The sequence below is a fragment of the Aethalodelphis obliquidens genome, unplaced genomic scaffold (genome assembly GCF_003676395.1).
Source record: "Aethalodelphis obliquidens isolate GAN/ISIS:26980383/991018 unplaced genomic scaffold, ASM367639v1 scaffold25, whole genome shotgun sequence".
Taxonomy (NCBI): Eukaryota; Metazoa; Chordata; class Mammalia; order Artiodactyla; family Delphinidae; genus Aethalodelphis; species Aethalodelphis obliquidens.
In genome coordinates this window covers 13,687,738-13,707,839 of record NW_020837969.1, presented here as the reverse complement: position 1 = coordinate 13,707,839, position 20,102 = coordinate 13,687,738, and the positions used below count along the sequence as shown (strand labels likewise).

At 38.9% G+C, this 20,102-nt stretch overlaps 1 protein-coding gene across 4 annotated transcripts in view; it reads left to right on the top strand.

Annotated features, from left to right (window-relative positions):
- The window catches only part of SORBS2 (sorbin and SH3 domain containing 2), a 320,131-nt gene extending 310,632 nt beyond the window's left edge, over positions 1-9,499 (top strand). For 3 of the 4 annotated variants that reach the window (XM_027122655.1, XM_027122654.1, XM_027122656.1), the window contains 3 exons: positions 1,330-1,379; positions 5,062-5,168; positions 7,265-9,499. In XM_027122655.1, coding sequence (XP_026978456.1) covers positions 1,330-1,379; positions 5,062-5,168; positions 7,265-7,326 — 219 coding nt within the window. In that variant the 3' untranslated portion in view covers positions 7,327-9,499. The remainder of the gene's footprint in view (positions 1-1,329; positions 1,380-5,061; positions 5,169-7,264) is intronic. The other variant, XM_027122657.1, reaches the window with a different exon arrangement.
- Positions 9,500-20,102: the final 10,603 nt, after the last annotated feature.

Below are 20,102 nucleotides of genomic sequence, written 5' to 3'. Positions count from 1 at the left end.
TAAGAATACTGTTCGTAAACATTTCCAATTACTATTAACTGAAAGCTTAAAGTTTTAGTAGTAAGCACCTAGTCTACTATGCTAGATAGACAGCTTGGATGGGAAGGGAGTGGATAAAGAACGCAGGAAGGGAGCAGATTGTAGACTCGAAGACTCAGAGGAGCCCCAGAGTCCCCCTCCGTTCTTGGACCAATGGGGTTTCTATGGACAGTCTGCAGGGGGAATTCCCAGCCTCTCAGTAATCCATTCCTAACTCCGGGATCCAGGAATTAGCCCTGAGCTCTAAAGACATGGATCTAAAAATGAATGCAGTCATCAATAAAGAATCACTTACAATTGCCATGCAATTTGCCATGCAAACTCTGGTTTATCTCATTTTACCATGCAGCCATCATTTAGAAGAGAATGCTTTTGAAGTGTGTTATGAATGAACTGAAATTCTTTTTTCCCCCCTTAAAAGGTAACATTTAGGTAGTCGGTATAAACTACATTGTGTTTACATATTCAAGAAATGTGTGAACTTTCATTCATTGCAATTTTTATGTGGATATATGGGATGCAAAGGCTTGTCATTTCCAATATTATAAGTATCTATTACAGATACTGGTCTTGATGCTTAGTTTAAAAAGAAAGGAAACTCTTTTGAGAGTTCAGTGCACTGGGAATTTCTACCAATATTTCTCTTCTAAGGTAAAATGTTACATGTTACCTGGATATTGTTTGTTACATGCTATTTCATACTCTCTGTTTTCTCTTTTTAAAAATGCATGTGTTTCCTCCACATTGAGAACAGAGAGTGTAACTTCAAATGTAGCATGACATGTCTGCCTCTTGACATGTTTATCTGTACTGTATGTGAAAATGTTGTGTGTGAAGGAAAAGTATATTAGAATGAATGTGGATACTTTGCTGTTAGACTAAATGTGGTTTATTCTTTGCTTGTTTGAGAAAACGCTGAAGAATAAGGTTGTATGAAGGTGTCCAGACTTCCCAGTCTAGTGATTTGGTGTCTATGTTCTTGCCATGTTCCTGGCCTTTGAAAAATCAATGGGACTAAACCCTGACTCTTCCTTAAAGCTTGAGCAGACAAGATTGCAGATATGTTCAAAACATTTGAACCTTGGTTATTTCAATTTAATTTAAAGCACCTTTCAAAATATTTTAATTATTAATCCAGCAGAAACCCTTTATTTGGTTTTTTTCCCTTCCTCTTGGTTTTTTACAACAGGAAATATTAAATGTCAAGAAAAGTGCCATGCCATTATCCAAATTATCTTTTAATTAGTACCAGTTTAAGCATTGATTACATTGAAAATCATTTCATTTCAGCCACAGCGTCCTGTGTTTACTCATGAAAACATTCAAGGTGGGGGGGAACCGTAAGTATTCTTCTTATCTTCTAAATTCAAGACTAACCTTGACCCACAAAATGGACCACTGATGTACCACAAGCGAGGATGGTACAACTTTGCAAATGAAAGAGATCAGAGTAACTAACATGAGATGACATCTCCCAGATTAAGAGAAATTGCAATAGTCTCCATCTTTCACAACAGAGAACAGAAGCTAATTTAAGAAAAAAAAATCCGTGATTTTGCGGAGAAGACTTTGATTTATGCACTAAGAAAAAACCCTTCCAATGCTGCAGTGATTCCTAAGATTCATGAATCTGTCTCCCGCTCTGTTCTACTCACCACGTAGATTCTAGTAACTACAGCCTTAAAGGTACACTGAAAATGTTCTAACATTGTTTTTACACATATTTGAAGAGCAGGAGAATGTCAAAGTAGACCTACAGTGATAAGTTAGTAGCATAATTCCAAAGTTCCATTCTTTTGGAAATGGCAGTATTAAAACATGCACTGTCATTCAGTTACACGATGTTCACTACCCAGAGGACCAGGAAAATGCCTTTTCACACTTTCTTTCAAATCCCCTCTCCTTTCTAAGTCGAATCAATCTGAAGGTGTCACACATTGTCTTTTAGGGTCTCTTTCTGCCCCATTTTGCCCATGAGAGATATTCAGAGGTTATCCACTTCCTGTTGGCTGTTGCCTACTCTGAGTGCAGAGCTAGACACTGGGAAGGAACATTTACAGGACTAAACCATGTCAGGCTGACTTGAGCACACACAGCGTGCCTCCTTCCCACTGTCCAAGCTCTGCTCCCCTGGAGCAGAGCAAACCAGGGGGGCCTGGTGACCTCACTCCTCACAGACCTGGTGCTCAGCTAAAAGCATGCTCCTCGGAAACCATCTCTAACCTGAAACTGGCTCTCACGGAGTACAGCCAGAAAGGTTTTATTTGTTAAGGAAAAGACTGAAAAAATAGCTTGGAGGTACAAATAATTCAAACTTTCATTTACTTGGAAAAATGTTAAATATAACTTGTAACTCGAAAGGTTTGTGTTTCCTTATTTACACAAATGATGAAGGGATCACATCACAAAAAGTAAATCCCAAGGCTGCTTAGGTTTACTGCATTATCAACACATTATATCAGCAGCTTTTAATGAATTTATGAATTAAGATGTAGGTGATGTCACACTGTTTCATGTCACGAAGTTAATGCTTCCTCGTGTTTATGAGCTCACAGGTGGAAAAAGGCATTTTCAGTGTCCTGCTTTGGACATAAAACATTCTTTATTAAATTTCTATTTGATCACAATGCCAATTAGATGGGTATCACTTAATCTCTTTCATTTAAGAAATAGGTTTTAGTGAAAATAGGAACATAATGTTATAATGTCACTGCAATTCAGAAGTATGGTAAAATATGTTATAGAAGAAGTTGCAAGTTATAGAGAGAGCTTCAAGTTTGGTTGAGCATTTCCTATTTAAAAGACATTTCTTTTTGAGGCATCCTAACCCCACCACCATCATTCATCTCACCAACACATCTTTCAAAACAGCATTTTTTTATTGTAATTCGACTGCATTTCCTGTCGTGCAATACTGATTTTGAAAGCCAGCAGAGGCAGGAGGATTTCCAGAAGGTTTGTTTATGTTTCCATGAAACTTCCAATTTTTTTTTTTTTTTTGGTGGTCTAATTAAACCAGAATGGTAAGTAAACTCTGATAAGCATAGTGGCTTTCATCATATCAAAGTGAAGGAGTTCATGCCAATTTTTTTTTTTTTTTAATCTCTTGGGACCTTGAGATTCTTCAAGCAGCTGGGGTTTGTGGCCTTAAATAGGCCTGTCTCTGTAAGTGGCTGGAGATGTGCCTGGGTGAAGGCTGAAGGTTGAAAAGCTCAGAGAATCAGTGTTTCCCAAAGTGAGAGATGCAATGTATATCCATGGAATTAACAGCCCAGGAATGCCTATCTCCCTCAAATGTGAGATTGTAAAAGGAACTATGGTGAAATTAACTTTCCCCAGGGATAGACAAGAGATACCATTCCTTCACCTGAGCATCTTCAAATCAAACAGCAGAATAATTTGTTCCAACCAGGGTTGGCCCATGCAAACATCCAAATTAAGGAATGTCGGTATTCAAGACCTTCCTGTCTGTTTTCACATGGCTCTGGAATTCAGGCTACCTTTCTTTGTCCTTCCCCACAATCAGAGAATCCTTTTTCCATAGAAGACCTCAGAAGCTCAAGTGGTTAGAAAGGTTTACTAGGAGGACAAAATATTAACAGGGGAAGAAATCTCTAACGTTGGAATTTCAGGCTTTGCTCTCAGGCCAGGGAAGATAATGTTTCTAGGAGAGGCTGTTAGGCACCACATCTTATCAGCTCTTTCCCCAATACACCCTCCCCCAATCCAACTTTATCCAGACCCCCCAATGTGAAAAGTTCAAGGACAGGGAGAGAAGCCAATGCAGCCGAGGCCCCAGTTTATCACATGATGTTTGAGTTCAGGTGACATGATAGAATAGTTTTGTTCTACCAAAGTATGATTTTCTGACTGAATGAAGTAATCAAAATAAATCATTCTTGTTCCTGAGCAGTATCCAATATTATCAACCTTTTAAAGTTGGCTTGAAAAAATTCACAGTGCCCTGAAATGTGGTTCTTATTTTCTTACATTGGCAGAATTACATTAACTGTTATGAAGAACGGCAGAAACAAATTCACTAACTTTTAAAAAAAATCCCCCTCACATACTGATAATATTTTAGTGGTAATATGAAGTTTTCATGTTCACTGCATATCAAATGCTTCCTGACTCCGAGCTGCTAGAACTTGTGTCTTTCCAAAATGCCAGTCCATATGAATATGCATGCTATTTTATTACCAAAAATTCAATGTCTGAGTTTGCTACTGATCAATGTCAACAAAATATGTGTTCTCAAAGAATTCAGACAGAGAAAGTGGCAGCATTCTATCAGTAATTCTTTTTTATATGATTATTTTGAGAGTTTTTACATTGAACACAATTTCTCTGAGACCCATTTAAAAAGGAACACATGTCCCTAACCTACTGTTTGAGATCACCACTTACACTGATTCAAACTATGAAACTAAACTGCTTTAAAGAATTCCTCCTGGTAAAAAACAAAAAGAAACAAAAACAAAGAACACTTCTCTGTTATATTCTCTGTTATAGTAATTCCCATACAGTGATTTACAAGTTGTATCTGAGACATTTTGTGCATCTCAATTTAGAATCTTTTGAAAATTCCACTTGCAAGCTGCAATTACTTGCTTCTGATTATGGCTAATTAAAACTGTAATTCCTTCTTGTTTTTATATAGCTGAATAATGCACATATCACTTCTTTTATATTCTGTACTATCATTTAATGTCCGAATGATAGCTATCCATGACTGGACAATTGAAATGCAGGTCCAATTTATAAATGTTTTAATCCAACTATGGATATTAGAATCTTCCATAAATTTTCCTCATTACGAGTTTTGAAATGCTATTAGAGTGGTCTAATTCCCATGAAAGCCTAACTACTTCTACTTACTTTACATGCTTACCAAAGACTTATACTACCTAATTAATATGTTAATAAGAATAGAAATGTTAAAAGTAAAATAAATATTATACTCTCTTCTGTTTCACAGAGGCATAAAGATTTTGTTTAACGCGTCCCTTTGTCCTGTTTAAGGTTTCAGGCTCTGTATAACTATACTCCTAGGAATGAAGACGAGCTGGAGCTCAGAGAAAGTGATGTCATTGACGTGATGGAAAAATGTGATGATGGATGGTTTGTGGGTATGTGTACATTGGCCATTTTGTAATTTGCTTATGTTTGCTCCCTTGCACGGTTGGATGCGATAGTCAAGCTTTCTTTGATTTCATAATGCCTTTGATCTTTCACACATCCATATGCACTATGTAATCCCAAGGCAATGACTTTTTTTTTTTTGCGGTACGCGGGCCTCTCACTGCTGTGGCCTCTCCCGTTGCGGAGCACAGGCTCCGGACGCGCAGGCTCAGCGGCCATGGCTCACGGGCCCAGCCGCTCCACGGCATGTGGGATCCTCCCGGACCGGGGCACGAACCCGTGTCCCCTGAATCGGCAGGTGGACTCTCAACCACTGCGCCACCAGGGAAGCCCGGCAATTGCATTTTTAATATAGTTTAGTATTTACTGCTTCAGGTATACGTGATTTTCTGCTGGTTTTATTTCCAGTTCAACTGAGAGAAGAAAATTTCTTTAAATAGCACCAACCAGGAAAGACTGAGATCTAAGAACAAAAACAACGAAACTGCTCCCTAGATGCAAAATACCAATACCCTTGTTGAGTGGTAAATGTTAGTCGTCAGCAGTGAGGATCTAATTTGAGAAAACAAGATGAAATGAACAACTCACCCATGACTAGGTCTGCTGTAGGTGCCCTAAAACACCAGTGATTCACCTTCGCTTTAATGTGTGGTCCAAGTAGAAGTTCCATTCTCACCACTTAAAAAACAATCCCATTCTTACCGTCTTAAAAGAAAACTAGAGGTTTTCTGAGAAAAATTTTGTAGACAAGAGTATCATATACTAAGTCACAGAGGAAAGAGGTAAAGAGGAATCAGAGGCATAGGAGGATGGAGGAGACAAAAGATGAGGGAATAAGGGCTTTCTGTAGACAGGCCAACAGTGGGGAAATATAAGAGCAAAGGCCACATTAGCAGCCACAAGCCTCTGCCTCTGTTTATATTAATCCCCCATTTAGAAGAAGGTAAAATGGCTTACCTACACAGGGATAAAGAAAATCAGTCATCAAACCAGGACAGTAAATGCAAAAGGGAAGTGTAGAGACCCTGTTCGCTCTATGTGAGCTGGAAATCATAAGGAAGAATTTAGTGCACTAGCTCTTCCAAACAGTTTCAAAGAAATCATGTTATTCTAATCCAAAGGCGATCATAATGATGGCCACTTATGCATTTGGTTTTACTCCTCATATTAGAAACATGCCCAGTGATAGAACCCCCGCCCACTAGTAGTGGTCTATCTTTCTTTTCTTTAGTGACTTGGTAAATAGTTCAAATTTTCTATATTTTATTAAGGACTCTGGCAGTGCTATTTGTAAATGAATGCTGTGGCGCTCATATGAGATAATAAAACTGGAGAGTGATGGCAGCCCCAGTAAAGCCTTCACGTTACACTGTGCTGAGGAGCTGTGACAGACGTCCTGCTCCCAGAACCAAGCCTTGCTGTGGTGCTTTTCCAGCCTACCTTATCACGTGGCCAGCCTTATCCTAACTGAGAAGATTGGATTTGAAAATGTCACTTCCCAGCTGCGTTTCCTATTCCACTCCTCACTCCTGTCTAGCAGCCTCGGTAATGGAGCCTCATCAGACTTGAGTATCATCGTACTTAAAATCCCACCTCTGGGCTTCCCTGGTGGCGCAGTGGTTGAGAGTCCGCCTGCCGATGCAGGGGACACGATTCGTGCCCCGGTCCGGGAGGATCCCACATGCCGCGGAGGAGCCGGTCCCGTGAGCCATGGCCGCTGAGCCTGCGCGTCCGGAGCCTGTGCTCCGCAACGGGAGAGGCCACAGCAGTGAGAGGCCCGCGTATCGCAAAAAAAAAACAAAAGCCCACCTCCTCAGCAAGACTGTCTCTCCCCTCAGACTGAGAGGCTGAGCTTTCTGTTCAGCCCGGTGTGATGGAAGCACAGCATTTAAGCTCAAGAGGCAACAGAGGCATCAGGCAAAACAGATAAAACTGCTTACTTTGTCTTCCTATCCCTTCAAGTGAGTTTTCTCTCTTTTCCAAACCCTGAGGGCTTGCTCTCTTAGTGAGTTTTCAAGCCCACATAGATGAACTGACATTTCATGGCTGTTACCCCTCTTTCATGTATCACTTCTATTTTCAGGAACCTCAAGAAGAACCAAATTCTTTGGTACTTTTCCCGGGAACTATGTCAAGAGGCTGTGAATCACTCTCCCCATTATTTATGCTGCATTTCAGCACCACATCTGCATAACCTTGCCTGAAAGATCTCCACAGGCCTCCTGCTGTTACGCCTTCTGGTTTCCAATAGAAGTCACCCACCATCACCATCTCCATCTGCCACCAAACCACCAGCAATGGAACTGCCGCTGCGGTGGGGAGATTGGAGGATTTGCTTCGGTGTGAAAGTGCATATTCCTGCCGTCTGCTCTAAACTTTGAAAAGTCAATATGCGGCAGCATAAAGAAAATCATTATACTTAATAACGGTTGAGTAGTTGAGGCAAAAAAGTAAGTGTCTCAAGGAGGCTCTCTTGTCCACTCTGAAAGATGTTCTCCCCTCAGGCAACCAGAAGCTTGTTTATTACTCCTTGCTGGGGTTTGCATTTTCACCTTCTTAGCTTGGCAGTATATTTTCCTTTCACGAGTTTGCCTAGTGTCCTGGTTTACACGATATGACAACTGTACTTCAGCTATTGTTTGCCTGCACTTATATGTTGTAATATGCACAGTGATTACAGAATCTAAAGCGAGAGTAGGAAAGTTAATTCGAATGAGTGTGATTTTGTTGAATTGAATGTGAGTTTCAAATAGGAGTCTTCTGCAGGATTTTTTTTTTTTTTGTACTTTTTAGAAGTGCAAACAATAAGTGAATAAAGAGCCTTTGGTAATAATCAGGAGAATATAAGAGGTTTAGCTAGATTACAGAAAACGATTGTGTTGTAAAGTTGCATTGCTATTTTATATTAAAATGTAATAATCAGCATCATGAACAATGAGCTCTTAGTGTTTTATTTATCTGATAAAAGTTAAATAAAAGCAGTGTTAGTGAGAGGTGCAAAGAATCATTCTAACATAGACACTTGAAAGCATCTGTAAGCAATATTCATAGGTAAGATTTCACTGTGTGTACACATACACATTTGAGATTGTATGAGAACAGACAATCCATAAGATATGTTGTACATTTATGGAAATGTAAAAGAATCTCACATATTATTTTATAGAAATAGAGTACTTCAGAAGCATCACAAGTATTAAGGCTGGTTTTAGTAAGGATTATGATCAGTACAATTATTTTTACTATGATAATTATTTTTCTTCTCTGGAACTCAGAATCCTGGCTACATTTGAGGACAGGAATATGTTGAGCCTGATTTTCCTAGTGTGTGTAAAATATTTCCTCAGAATACATTAGGCACTTTTTAGAAGCGATGTTAAATCATTCAGGTTAAATTTTCTGCCCTGCAGTAGAAACCTTGAAGACGATATTGGGACCTGAAAGATTTAATGTGCTTAACAGTGCCTGAATTACACATACCCCGAGAACTAGCTTTGTATTTCTTATGACTTTGCATAAGAACTATTCATATTTGGATCCTGAGCACCTTATAGACAAAACTTTTTATGGCATTTCTTCTGTGAACAGTGGTTGATCTTTTCACAATGCATGTAGACTCTAGAATTTTGTACATATGTTTGCTCATTTTTTGTATGGACTATTTAGTTGTTGAGAAAACAGGGGAATTTCCTAATTTGGTCTTTATCCTTCCTTTAAACTAAGCTAAAACACTTTCAACAGATTACCCTTTACATCTCCCACAAATCATCATTATGCCTTGACAGTGCAATTCTGTAAGATAGCACTTCTGCAAAAGTTTATGAACATAAAACATCTTAGCAGCCAAACTGAAATGTATATAACTACCGATTAGAGAGGAATTTCATTAGAAAGAAGGTAAAGAAACATCTTTGAGTAGCCTTGATTACTACCTTGATTACTGTCAAGTTCACAGCCAGCTTTATATTTTAAAGGCTTTGGGTTTGAAATTAGGTCAACTGCATGCAGCTTTGCTGATAAATGAATAATTACCTTTGATGCCATTTATGAGAAAAAATTCAATATCTGTTGCCTGTCATATTTAAGAAAAATTAATGTTTCTATTCTCTGTATCTGATTTTAAAAGGAAAAATATTCATACCTAGCTTTTAGGTAATTGACTTTGAATTCTTACAAGCAAAGGTCATTGTGTTTTTCTTGAATAGACATCTAATAAATTTTGCTTGGAAGTATACTTCAGTTCTTCTTCTTGACATTTATCCTTACATGAATTGTGTATTTTATCCCAATCGGTTAGATAAACCTCAGAGGAAATGCATTTGCTCTGTGTTCTCTTGACACACAAATGGAGAAAAGATGCATTTGCATAAGCTCAGAGAAGAAATATTTTTTAAACCCATCACCAAAGCTCATTTGCTAAATACTCCTTGGCTAAACATTGCTCTTCAGCTAAAACAACACACTTTAAAATATTTCTGCCTCAAAAATAGCTATTTTTCTAAGAAGAAGTTAGTTACAAGAAGTTGTAAGCACTTTCCAAATTCACCTTTCTTCAGTTGCCCTAAAAAGCTTTATCACCATTGGCATGGCAGACACTGTTAATACTCACAAGATCTCAATGAATCTCAAACTATGTATTGCCATTGGGTGTCATTCCTTTATCTCACATAGATAGTAAGTAACTAGCTCTTCTAGTTGGATCCTTTCTAATAAAGCGTAGTCCTTTCTGCTCTATGTGCTTCAGCCCTCTTCCATATCTATCACTCACGTATTCAGAAACACGTACGTTCCTCTGTTGGCAATTCAGTTATCAACAATGTCTTATCATGTTGCTTCATCCTAATACCCACCCTGATCCCCTCTGTTCCACTGGATAGTTTCCACTATGTATTAGCTTTCCACAAAAACATGTTCCCTTTGTAGAAAGAATATGACCCATATTATTCTTTCGTCCCTGTTTTCATGAGAACATTTATGGGTAATTTAACTAGGTGAATCTGAATCTGATCAAATGAAGGATGCTGTTGGTGTACTCAGAGGTTGCTTGTCATTACTCTCTCCAAGAGAATCTGTTGCCAAGTGTTCGGCACGCTAGAAATATAAATCTGGGATTTTAAAACCACATGCATCAAAATCTGGATTCCCTTGTCCCACCTGAGAATTTATCATCTGCTCCTCTGTAGAGTCTGCTGAGATGCAGCAGAAACTTTGTCAAAGCCCCGGGCTCAAGAATCCCTGAACAGCTTTTCATTGTGCCTAGACTTCTGTCACAGCCAGCCAGGCACTGCTGTAGGTTCCAGAACGGCTACAGCCACAATTCGACCCTCCTGCCGTGCTTCCTCACTGTGAATGCCAGGATTCTGGGTAGAATGGATTTATTTTTGCTGCAAAAATTGATGCTTAGTGACCTGTTTTACTTGATTTTATGTCAATGCATAAAATCAATACACACCAAAAATTCCTAAGTGCATCTCATTTGTGCCACTGATGGCCACCTTGGCAGGTGGAGTTGGATCCATCGTTGTGAATCCAACACAACGAGCCCCGTAAAGCGCCGTCTCTACTCACCAGCCTCAATCTGCTGTGGACTCACATCTGTCCACTAACTGGCCAGCCAGGTCAGCGGAAGGGCAGCAGGAAGGGACACTCATTATTTTACGTGCCAAATTTTAATCCCCCCTTTAGAGGGATTACTACAAACAGGCATGTCCATTTCTTATTTGACAGGAAACAGAAAGAACCTGTGTGAGTAACTATTTCCATGATGGTCCACTGCTTGATCTCTGTGATAGGTGGTCACTTTGTGTGGCCTGATAATTTCTTCCCACTGTTTTCCAGATTGCAGCCACAAATTGATCAAATAGAATAAGCACTCGGTCAGCTTCTAAAAGCCTGTTTATTTAAAGGTTGAATTATTTCATCTTCCTTTCCAGATGGTAGCCCTCCGATAGTTGTTTATGTAGCAGTTATGATTTCAAATTATTTACCTATCATGGATGATTGGTTTAGAGCACAAGCAGAGACTGGCATTAGCGGTAAACGGATTACACCAGGAATTGGCAAACTATAGCCTGTGGACCAAATTCAGCCTGCTACCTGCTTTTATTTGGTCTGCAAGTTAAGAATGGTTTGTACAGATGAACATGGGCAATAAATTTGATGATAACTTTGAGCCCCAATTAAGTGAAATCCTGTGTCCCCAGAAAAAGAATCCCTTTCTTTTCACTGGTCGGTCTATATTAGAAAAACTTTAACCTATTATTATTATATTTTGAATTTCATCAATTAAAAATTGGTGGAAATTAGTTTTCTCTCTGTAACGTAAGTATGTACATAATATCCTCAATCTTGCCTCCTGGCCCACAAAACCTAAAACACTTGCTATATGTCCCTTTATAGAAAAAAAAACCTGTGAACCCCTGGTCTATTCCAATTGTCAGCAACAAACCTAGAAAGTGACTAGAGGGAAAGGAACACTGAATGTCTGCTATATCTGTCTGCCATATGTGTTATTTACAAGTATTCCATGTCTTTATCCTCACAACAAATCTAAGAAGAAATCTGCTCTGTGCCCATTTTATAGATGAGGAAGCTGAGGCTCTAAGATGTTAATACAAAATATGTGATGGAAATTGGATTCAAAACCTGGTATCTATTTACCAAGCTTGTACTCTTTCTTCTAAGCCAGCCAAGCCCGGTGCTAAACACTTTTGATCAGATTGTGCACTCCAAGTCAAACAACTACATCCATCCACCTCCCTCTCTCTCCACCACTTCCCTCTCGCAAATTCTGCCATCACGAATGGCCAGGCGCTTGCAACAGCATCGAGCTGTGCACAAGATGATGAGAAACAGGTGTATGCCTTGCCCAGCACAACAGTGTTTCCCTGAGGAAAGCTAATCTGGGTTTCTAAAAGTACACAGTAACCAGTGAGGATATAATTTCAATTACTGACATGTCTCAGCTGAGCAGGAGCCTGCCCGTGAGCTGTGATTCATGAAGATCCTAGAGGCCGTTGCCTGTGAGTCACATTGGCAGCTGGTGGTGCTTTGGGAAATGCTTGCTATCGTGGAGCCATTTGGAGACAGGCAAGGCCAGCATGCTCTAAGAACATGGTGTGCTTACTGGACCTCTTTTCAGTATACAAAGCCCCAGGACACACTAGCTATTCTCTGCTGGATGATGCGCTAAGTGACTGAGAGCTTTAGCTCACTGCTAAATTCAGCCCTTCCGTAGCTCAGGAAAGTTCCATCTGAGCTCATGCACATACATATATCTTGACCCAAAAAACTTTCAGTACAAGACAGAAATCTGCCTAGTGAATCTTCACCTGTTCCTTTGGGGTTTCTTGTTTCATCCTTTTCCCTAAAATACAACGGGTGACTCAGTTGTCCTGGTGTCTTCCAAAAATAAGTGCCATTTCAAACAAAACTCTTGTTACCATTAACAACACACGTGGATGAGTGTCAAATTTTGCACTGATCATACAGAAAGCTTGAGAATGACTTTGTAAAGCATTTCTGTCTTTTTTAATTACACCAGCAACAGATGTATATTCTAGGAAAAATTAGAAAATATAAATGAGCAAAAAGAAAAAACATGTAATCACTAAGAGTCTCATTTAGGGTAAAGATTACCATTTGGAACATATACCTCCAGAGTGTTTTCTACACATGTGTATTAGCGTGGTGTGTGTGTGTGTATGTGTGTGTGTGTGTGTGTGTGTGTGTGTTTAGTATGTGAACAAAAGTAGAATCATACTGAACATATTATTTTACAACCTACATTTAACATTGAACAGGACTCTGAAATAAAGTGAATAAATCATGTTTCAAGTCATTTCAACATTACCAAGTTTATAAAAATAGTGAGAAAAAGCCAAAGTTAATCCCCAGGATTCATGAAAATGCAATTAATACAAAGCCAAGAGGCAAGAACTACAGAATTACCACTAGGCTAGAAAATCTGTTGCAATCTGAGGAATTGGTAGAGGAAGGAAAGAAAAGATAAAGAGAGAGAAGAAAATAGTATTTATTATCTCCTTGCCATAAGCCATCACATGCATTAGGCATTTTTATAGCTAAGGGGTAGCTAAAGGAAGAGAGAGATTAAAATGAGAAATGTATAAACTGCAGAGCAGTTGGATGCAGCATCTGAGCCATCCTGGGAGTTAGCTAAGTGTGCAAGTGTTGAATCAAAACTGAGAGAACAGATAATAATTTATTTTGAAAGTAGACACATTCCAGAAAAGTTAGATCTAAAATATTTTCATAACGTATAACACGGTGTTTCTCACCCAGGGTGATTTTGTCCCTCTCTTAGGGGACATAAGGCAATGTAGGGAGACATTTTTGGTTGTCACAAATGTAGGTGCTCTTGGCATCTGGTGCATAAAGGCCAGGGATGCCAGGAGTAAGACTGTCAGTGAGGTTGCACAAGGTACCAACTAAACAAGTGCTTACAGATGAACACTAAACTGTGGAAAATCTCCTTGAGCAAAATGGGGCCTCTGGGAAAGCATCTGAACCTGATACTGAAGCCCATCCAGGGCAGAGAGGCTGGTCTCTCCTACGGTGGAGTCAAGGGCTGGGCATGGGAGGGTAGATTAAGTTCAGAAATCGGTCACCTGATCAGAGGTCCCATGGATGGTAAGGAGAGACTTCACCTCCTTCCCAAAGACACAGAGACGGTAGGGAACTTATGACAAGACTAGCCTGAACTCTGAGTGAGAAGTTGACAGTGCCACCTCCTTAGGCTTCCCTTGAGGCATCCAACTGTGCCCCTCTAATTATTCACACCATCTACAATATGAGAGTCACACCTATGTTCCTGGTGAATAAAAGGGTGGGAATATTCTCATCTCTAGTCAACATTTTTAGTAATAGTGACTGTGTTTAAATACAAAACGAGGAGCTTAGTCCTTGTTATGGGCTGAATTGTATCTCCCCAAATTCATGTGGAAGTCCTAACCCCCAGTACCTTAGAATGTGACTGTGTTTGGAGATGGGGCTTTAAAGAGGTAATTAAGTTAAAATAAGATCATTGGATGGGCTCTAATCCAATATGACTTGTGTCCTCACATGAAGAGGAGATTAGGACAGAGATAAGCACAGAGAGAAGACCATGTAAAGACTCAGGGAGAAGATAGCCATCTACAAGCCAAGGAGAGAGGCCTTCAGAAGAAACCAACCCTGCTAACACCTTGATCTAGGACTTCCGGCCTCCAGACACTGTGAGAAAACAAATTTCTTTAAGTCACTCATTCTGTGGTATGTTGTTATGACAGCCCTAGGAAAACAGTACAGTCCTTCTCTTGGGGCCACTCATCCCCACTCCTTCTCTGCTCCCCAGTTGTTGATGGGTGATAAATACAGAAAAAATATCTTGCCCCAGAGGGGTGACAACATGGAAATTCCCCATCCTCCAACCCCCATCCTCAATTTGAAATTTGCATATAAAAACAAGATATAACAGAGGATAACTGTTAAATAGTTCAGCTTATGCATTCACAGAGAAGAGAACCCTCTCCCCTACACATACCACACACACACACATACACACACACACACACACTCATGCACATAAAGAGACACCCCAATAAAAAATAACCAGTGGTATATTCAGTAATGCAGAAAAAATTATAGTTCCCTGACGGGTAAAATTTTACCAAGATCTTCTTACTCGTTGTTAATTACACACAAACTTGCACAGACTAGGAAACTCACCATGAGGCCATCCTACAGCAGAGGCTCTGAGTCTACAGGAGTATCCTTCATAGGGAGATGAGCCCCTATCTCTGATCTTAACTTTCTCCATTGTCTTTTACATGACTGCACATTAATCAGAGCCCAGTCAGTACCTCCAGTGAGTTCAGTAATAAAATACTTTATGGAGTCATTAAACAACATTTTGCTGAATCTTTAGAAGATAAGACTAGGTATTGACGCACCATCTCCTTCTGACAAATTGGCTGAACTCATCTTAGTGGCTGAAGCTCTCTGTATGGGGTCTATTGAGAAGATATTCAAAGACTTTTAGGTCTCCATAGGCTCCAGGGATTTCTGTTTTATTCTATTAACCTTTCAAAACCCTGGGTTCCCAAGTTTTGCAAATGCTGCTTCCATGATGGCTACACCCTCAATGAGAAGCACAGAACATTTCTAAATTATAATTATACAGCGTGGAAAGGGTGAGGTGAGGAGACAAAAAAGAGAAAGGACACAGATACCGATGTCTCTTCAGATGATGCCTCGGGCTCTCAGGCTCCTTTGAGATCTCTAGCTGGCACCTAATTCCACAAGACCAGACTATTTGATCTACTTTGTTTCACCGTATGTTCTCAATGATCTTCTTCAAGAAGTAATCTCAAATACACACTGAAAAGACCCTTCAAAGGAAGTGTCAGCAGCCTGCTAGTTTTCTTCCCACAAGGGACAGAAGATAGTATTGAAACACTCAATCAACTCTGTTTGCCAGTGAAGAAATATCTATTTATCTATCTATAAATATCTATCTATCTATAGACATTTAGATATATATATAGAGAGAGAGAGAAAGAGAGAGATATGCACTATGATACATATGGACAGTTAAACTACAAAAAGGTAGACAATGAAAGCTAATGATATCAGAAGTTGTTGACTGGGTACTCATGAAATACCAATGTTTTTCCTAAGGGTGTAAGTATTGATAAGGTCATGATGAGGTATAGGCTCAAGAATTTATAGATAATACTTATCCTGGAAAAATTCCCTTCGACAAAAAATGGCAAGGAATCAGCATACCTTTTCTAAAAACTCACTCTCTAGTCTTTAACTATATCAATTAAAATTGGTCTCAGAATTAGATTGGCATAAACATTGATTTTATTGGGTCTCTAATGCAATGCCAACCCGTAGCACTTTTTTACTTTTGTTGCTCAAAAAACGCTAGCCTGTATTTGAGCCAGTACCCCTGGGCTTTTCTGCAGATGAGTTTTGATACAAGGAATAGGATATCAAGACCACACATTCAAGGCATCCTGGCTTGAAGATTCCTGACTGAATGCTGCCGACTTCTCAACTAAGCACCCCTGGGGCCTGAGACACAGAGCTCTGACACAGCAAGACACAACTCTTTTTGATCATTCCACTGAGCTCATTTTGGTGACTCAATATCGAGAGAAGATGTTTAATTCAAAGATGGTGAGCATCTTTGCATGTGTCTGTTGGCCATCTGTAGGCTTACTTTTTTAGTAAGAATACCCCCTTCAAAGGCTGCTCCTGTACAAACAAAGCAGTTGTTAGATAGCTTATCAGAGTTGCTGATAGTATAGGCTTCTGCCTAGAATTACTGGCTTTTTCTCCCCAACTCTTCAGCTAAGAAAGATAGTTACTGGCAGACAGAAATGAGTTAGAATTAGCAAGCTGATCTTTGACCTACTCCCTAGGAAAAACACTGTGCCTACTTGTTCAAAGTATTTATAATGAGGCCCCTAACATATAATCTTCTCTTCCTCTCCCTCATTCTCTTTCTCTCCTTCTCTCTTCTAATGAAAGAATCTCAAAATGTTTATGAACTCTGAGCTAGGGCTATCTAGTCTTCCCACCCACCCAACATCCCTCAACACACACAGCTATGCCTTTGGTCAGCTGTCAGATGATATGACAACATGCTTAGCAGACATCTGCCCCGGGATTAATGGGCTTAGTATTTCTTTCACTATTAAAGATAAATTGCTAGACAGCTGTATTGAAAACCACAGCATACTTCTCAACACTGATGATGCATAGATGAAATGACCTATTTTCTAAATGGGGTCGTGAATAATATTCCTACCTCAGGAGCTATTTTTCCCGGCAAGAAAAGATTTAAAGAAACAACAAAGACCACAGTGTAAACTTCAAATCCAAATGTAGCTAAGTCTCCTTTTTGACTGTGTGTGGGTGCTGATAATGACATATTATTTGAGGATCGCTCTGGAATTCAGAATTTACCAAAAGAAAAAGTATAATAGAACGAATGCCTTGCTTTGCCAACACAAATCAGTAAAACAGTATGAAAAGCATATTGTTCAAATTCAGACTCAGGTTTCTAAGGAAGTGGCCCTGAACTGGTGACAACTTCAGTTAGCTTGCAAATGGATACAATTTTAAAAGCCACATAATGTTTGAGGAGTAAAGGCGATAAAAATATAAAAGCAGAATTGAACACATAGTTGGCACTAAATAAAGGCTAGTTCCCTGCCCTTCTTTTCCTTTTGAAGTTACCATTTTCACTGATTTAATTAGCATCAAACATTTGGATTTACTTGTAAATGCTCCTCTTGGCTGCAATACCAAGTTTTAGAGTCTAGATGTTTGAAGAGGACAGTCAGAATAGAGCATAAAAAAAATGTTTTTAATTAATAAGATTTTTAAAGCATATATTGTATCCTATAAAACAGGAGGTACTGTAATTTTTCATATAAGCTAATTGTTCTTAAGAAGGAAGTGACATAAAAACAGAGTTAGAAGCTAGAAATAGAAAAAGGACAGAGCAGGAAATGTGGATAAAGTGCTACCAGCCATGAGCTATTTTGACGGTTCCAACACAGAGATCTAGTCTATCTGCAGAAACCATAGTGCAACTGGGGGTGATGGATATATTATACAACCAGACTAGAAGCCTAGAGCACAATTATAGGGCCCTGAATTCTCCTCATCTGATCTGTGACATTGAAAGTTACTGAAATGGCCAAAAGGTCAATATCCTCATTGGTAAAATGAAGAAAATCAATTGAATCATCAAGTTCCTTCCATTTCTAAACTGTCCATGAAATCTTTAGGAGAAATATTTTCCTGAAATACCAGCAGACTGAGTGGCAACTGGATACGGATCTCAAAGAAATGGAAATTCAAAGACATTGGTTCTGAGGCGAGAAATTCTGCCCTTGGGGAGGGAACAGGAAATTAGTGACTTGAGGCCAGACAATGAGCTCAGTCTCCTTTCTGGGCAGATTCATACAGCACAAAACAAAGGGCAGGAGGAGACAGTTTTCTTTAAAAGATAAAGACAAAATAAACATGGAAGTATTAAGCATATAAATAATTATTCAATCCCAGGAATCAAAAATAAAATGTTATTATTTTTTATCTAGCAAATTGGCAACCATGCAAAAGTTCATTTCCTTATCATGTTTGTGGGAATAAATTTACATTTTACCAATTTAGATAAAATTTTTCAATGACAATTTGACAATTCATAACAAAAACTTGTAAGTACTATATATTCATTGCTAATAATGCCATTTCACTGTATTTATTCTACATATATATTTAATAATAAATAATAATATAAATACATATATTTCTAATATATCTTTATTATTTCTATAGATTTATTCTATATATATTTAGTCACCACAAATAATTATGAATGAGTTCAAATTTTTAGCTACAAATATGATTGTCATGTTATATCTGACATCAAATAATTATAAAAAACCTAAATATCTAACAATAGGGGAATTGTTAAATTGTGGCACTTTTTACTATAGAATACCATGTAATCATTTTAAAAAGCCTCATGGAACAATATTTAATGATGTATAAACATGTTCACAATTCATTGTTAAGTGAAAAAATGCTACAAAACAATGTGATCCCATTTTTGTAAGAATGTATATTTTTACATATGCCTAGAAAATAGAGGGGTGTGTGTGTACCTAAAACAAATGTATTAGGTTTGCCCTATGAAATAACAATTTTATAAGACAAAAACAGTCAAATACCAGTCATTTCATAGGGTTCAACCTAACATATGACTGTATAGACACTGAAATAAGATTAGAAAAATATTCACAAAAATGTTGACTATGGGCATATCTTCAGTGATTACAGATACTTTTATTTTTTAAACTTCTTATAATTAAGATGTATTTCTTTTGATATAAGGAAAAAGTTGTAATGAAGTCAAAGATTTAATTTACACACAAGTTAAAAAACCCTAAAATATGTAATTTCTTAACTACTGTGGCTTTCAAATCGCCACCTTCTGGTTAATAGAAATATATATATATACACATAATCTGTGTATATATATTTATAAAATAATATATATTTTTGTATTATGTAAGTACATATGTAAAATTAATCAAATGCCTAACCCTGTTTGAATGCAATCTGTTCCAAAGATTTAGGCACTCATATTAGGAAAGAATCACTCAGCAGGATGAAAATGCTTAGCCCTCTGAACAGCCTCCCCTCCTATGCTTCCTTCCCAAGATAGCTCCCAGATGAATGCGAAGAAGGAGGGTTCAATGTCCTCATGTTAGTGGGAAAGACCTGGGGTCTTGGGCAGGATGTCCTCTACCTCTTCTGGTCTCCAGGGCTGTGTCCCTTGTCCCCTGGGGGTCTCCTGGCCTTCAGGGCTGAAATCTGAGGATGGTGTAACTGGCGACCTGATCACCCTTGGTTTGCTCAGGATGGTCACTTCCTGGCTGAGTCAGCCTCATGTTAGCTTCTGCAGGCTGCAGACTCCTGAACATCTGTTGTGCCCTTCCTCCAGCCTCTGCTGTGGGGTCACCTCACCTTACCATCATGTGCACTACTGTAGATTCCTCACTTCTCAATTCTGCATCCCCATCGGACAAAGAACGACGGTAGCTTGGCAAAACTAAACCCCAGGGCCCCCTGTCTGCCTGGTCACACTGCTTTGCCCAGCTTACTTTGATGTGCCTGAGGTCCAGACTCTCTTGAAGTTAATTCACCTGAAATCATAGGCCTCTGGGGGGAAAATCAAGAGACACCTGACTCTCTCCATTCTTCGTCTCCTTCTCCATCTTTCCTCCATTTCCCAGGACAGAATATGGCCCAGCTTTGCTTTTACTTCCACTATACCCAGCCCCTCCCCCCACCTACTCCAGCTAAATATGCTGGGCTCTCTCTCTGCACTATTAAAA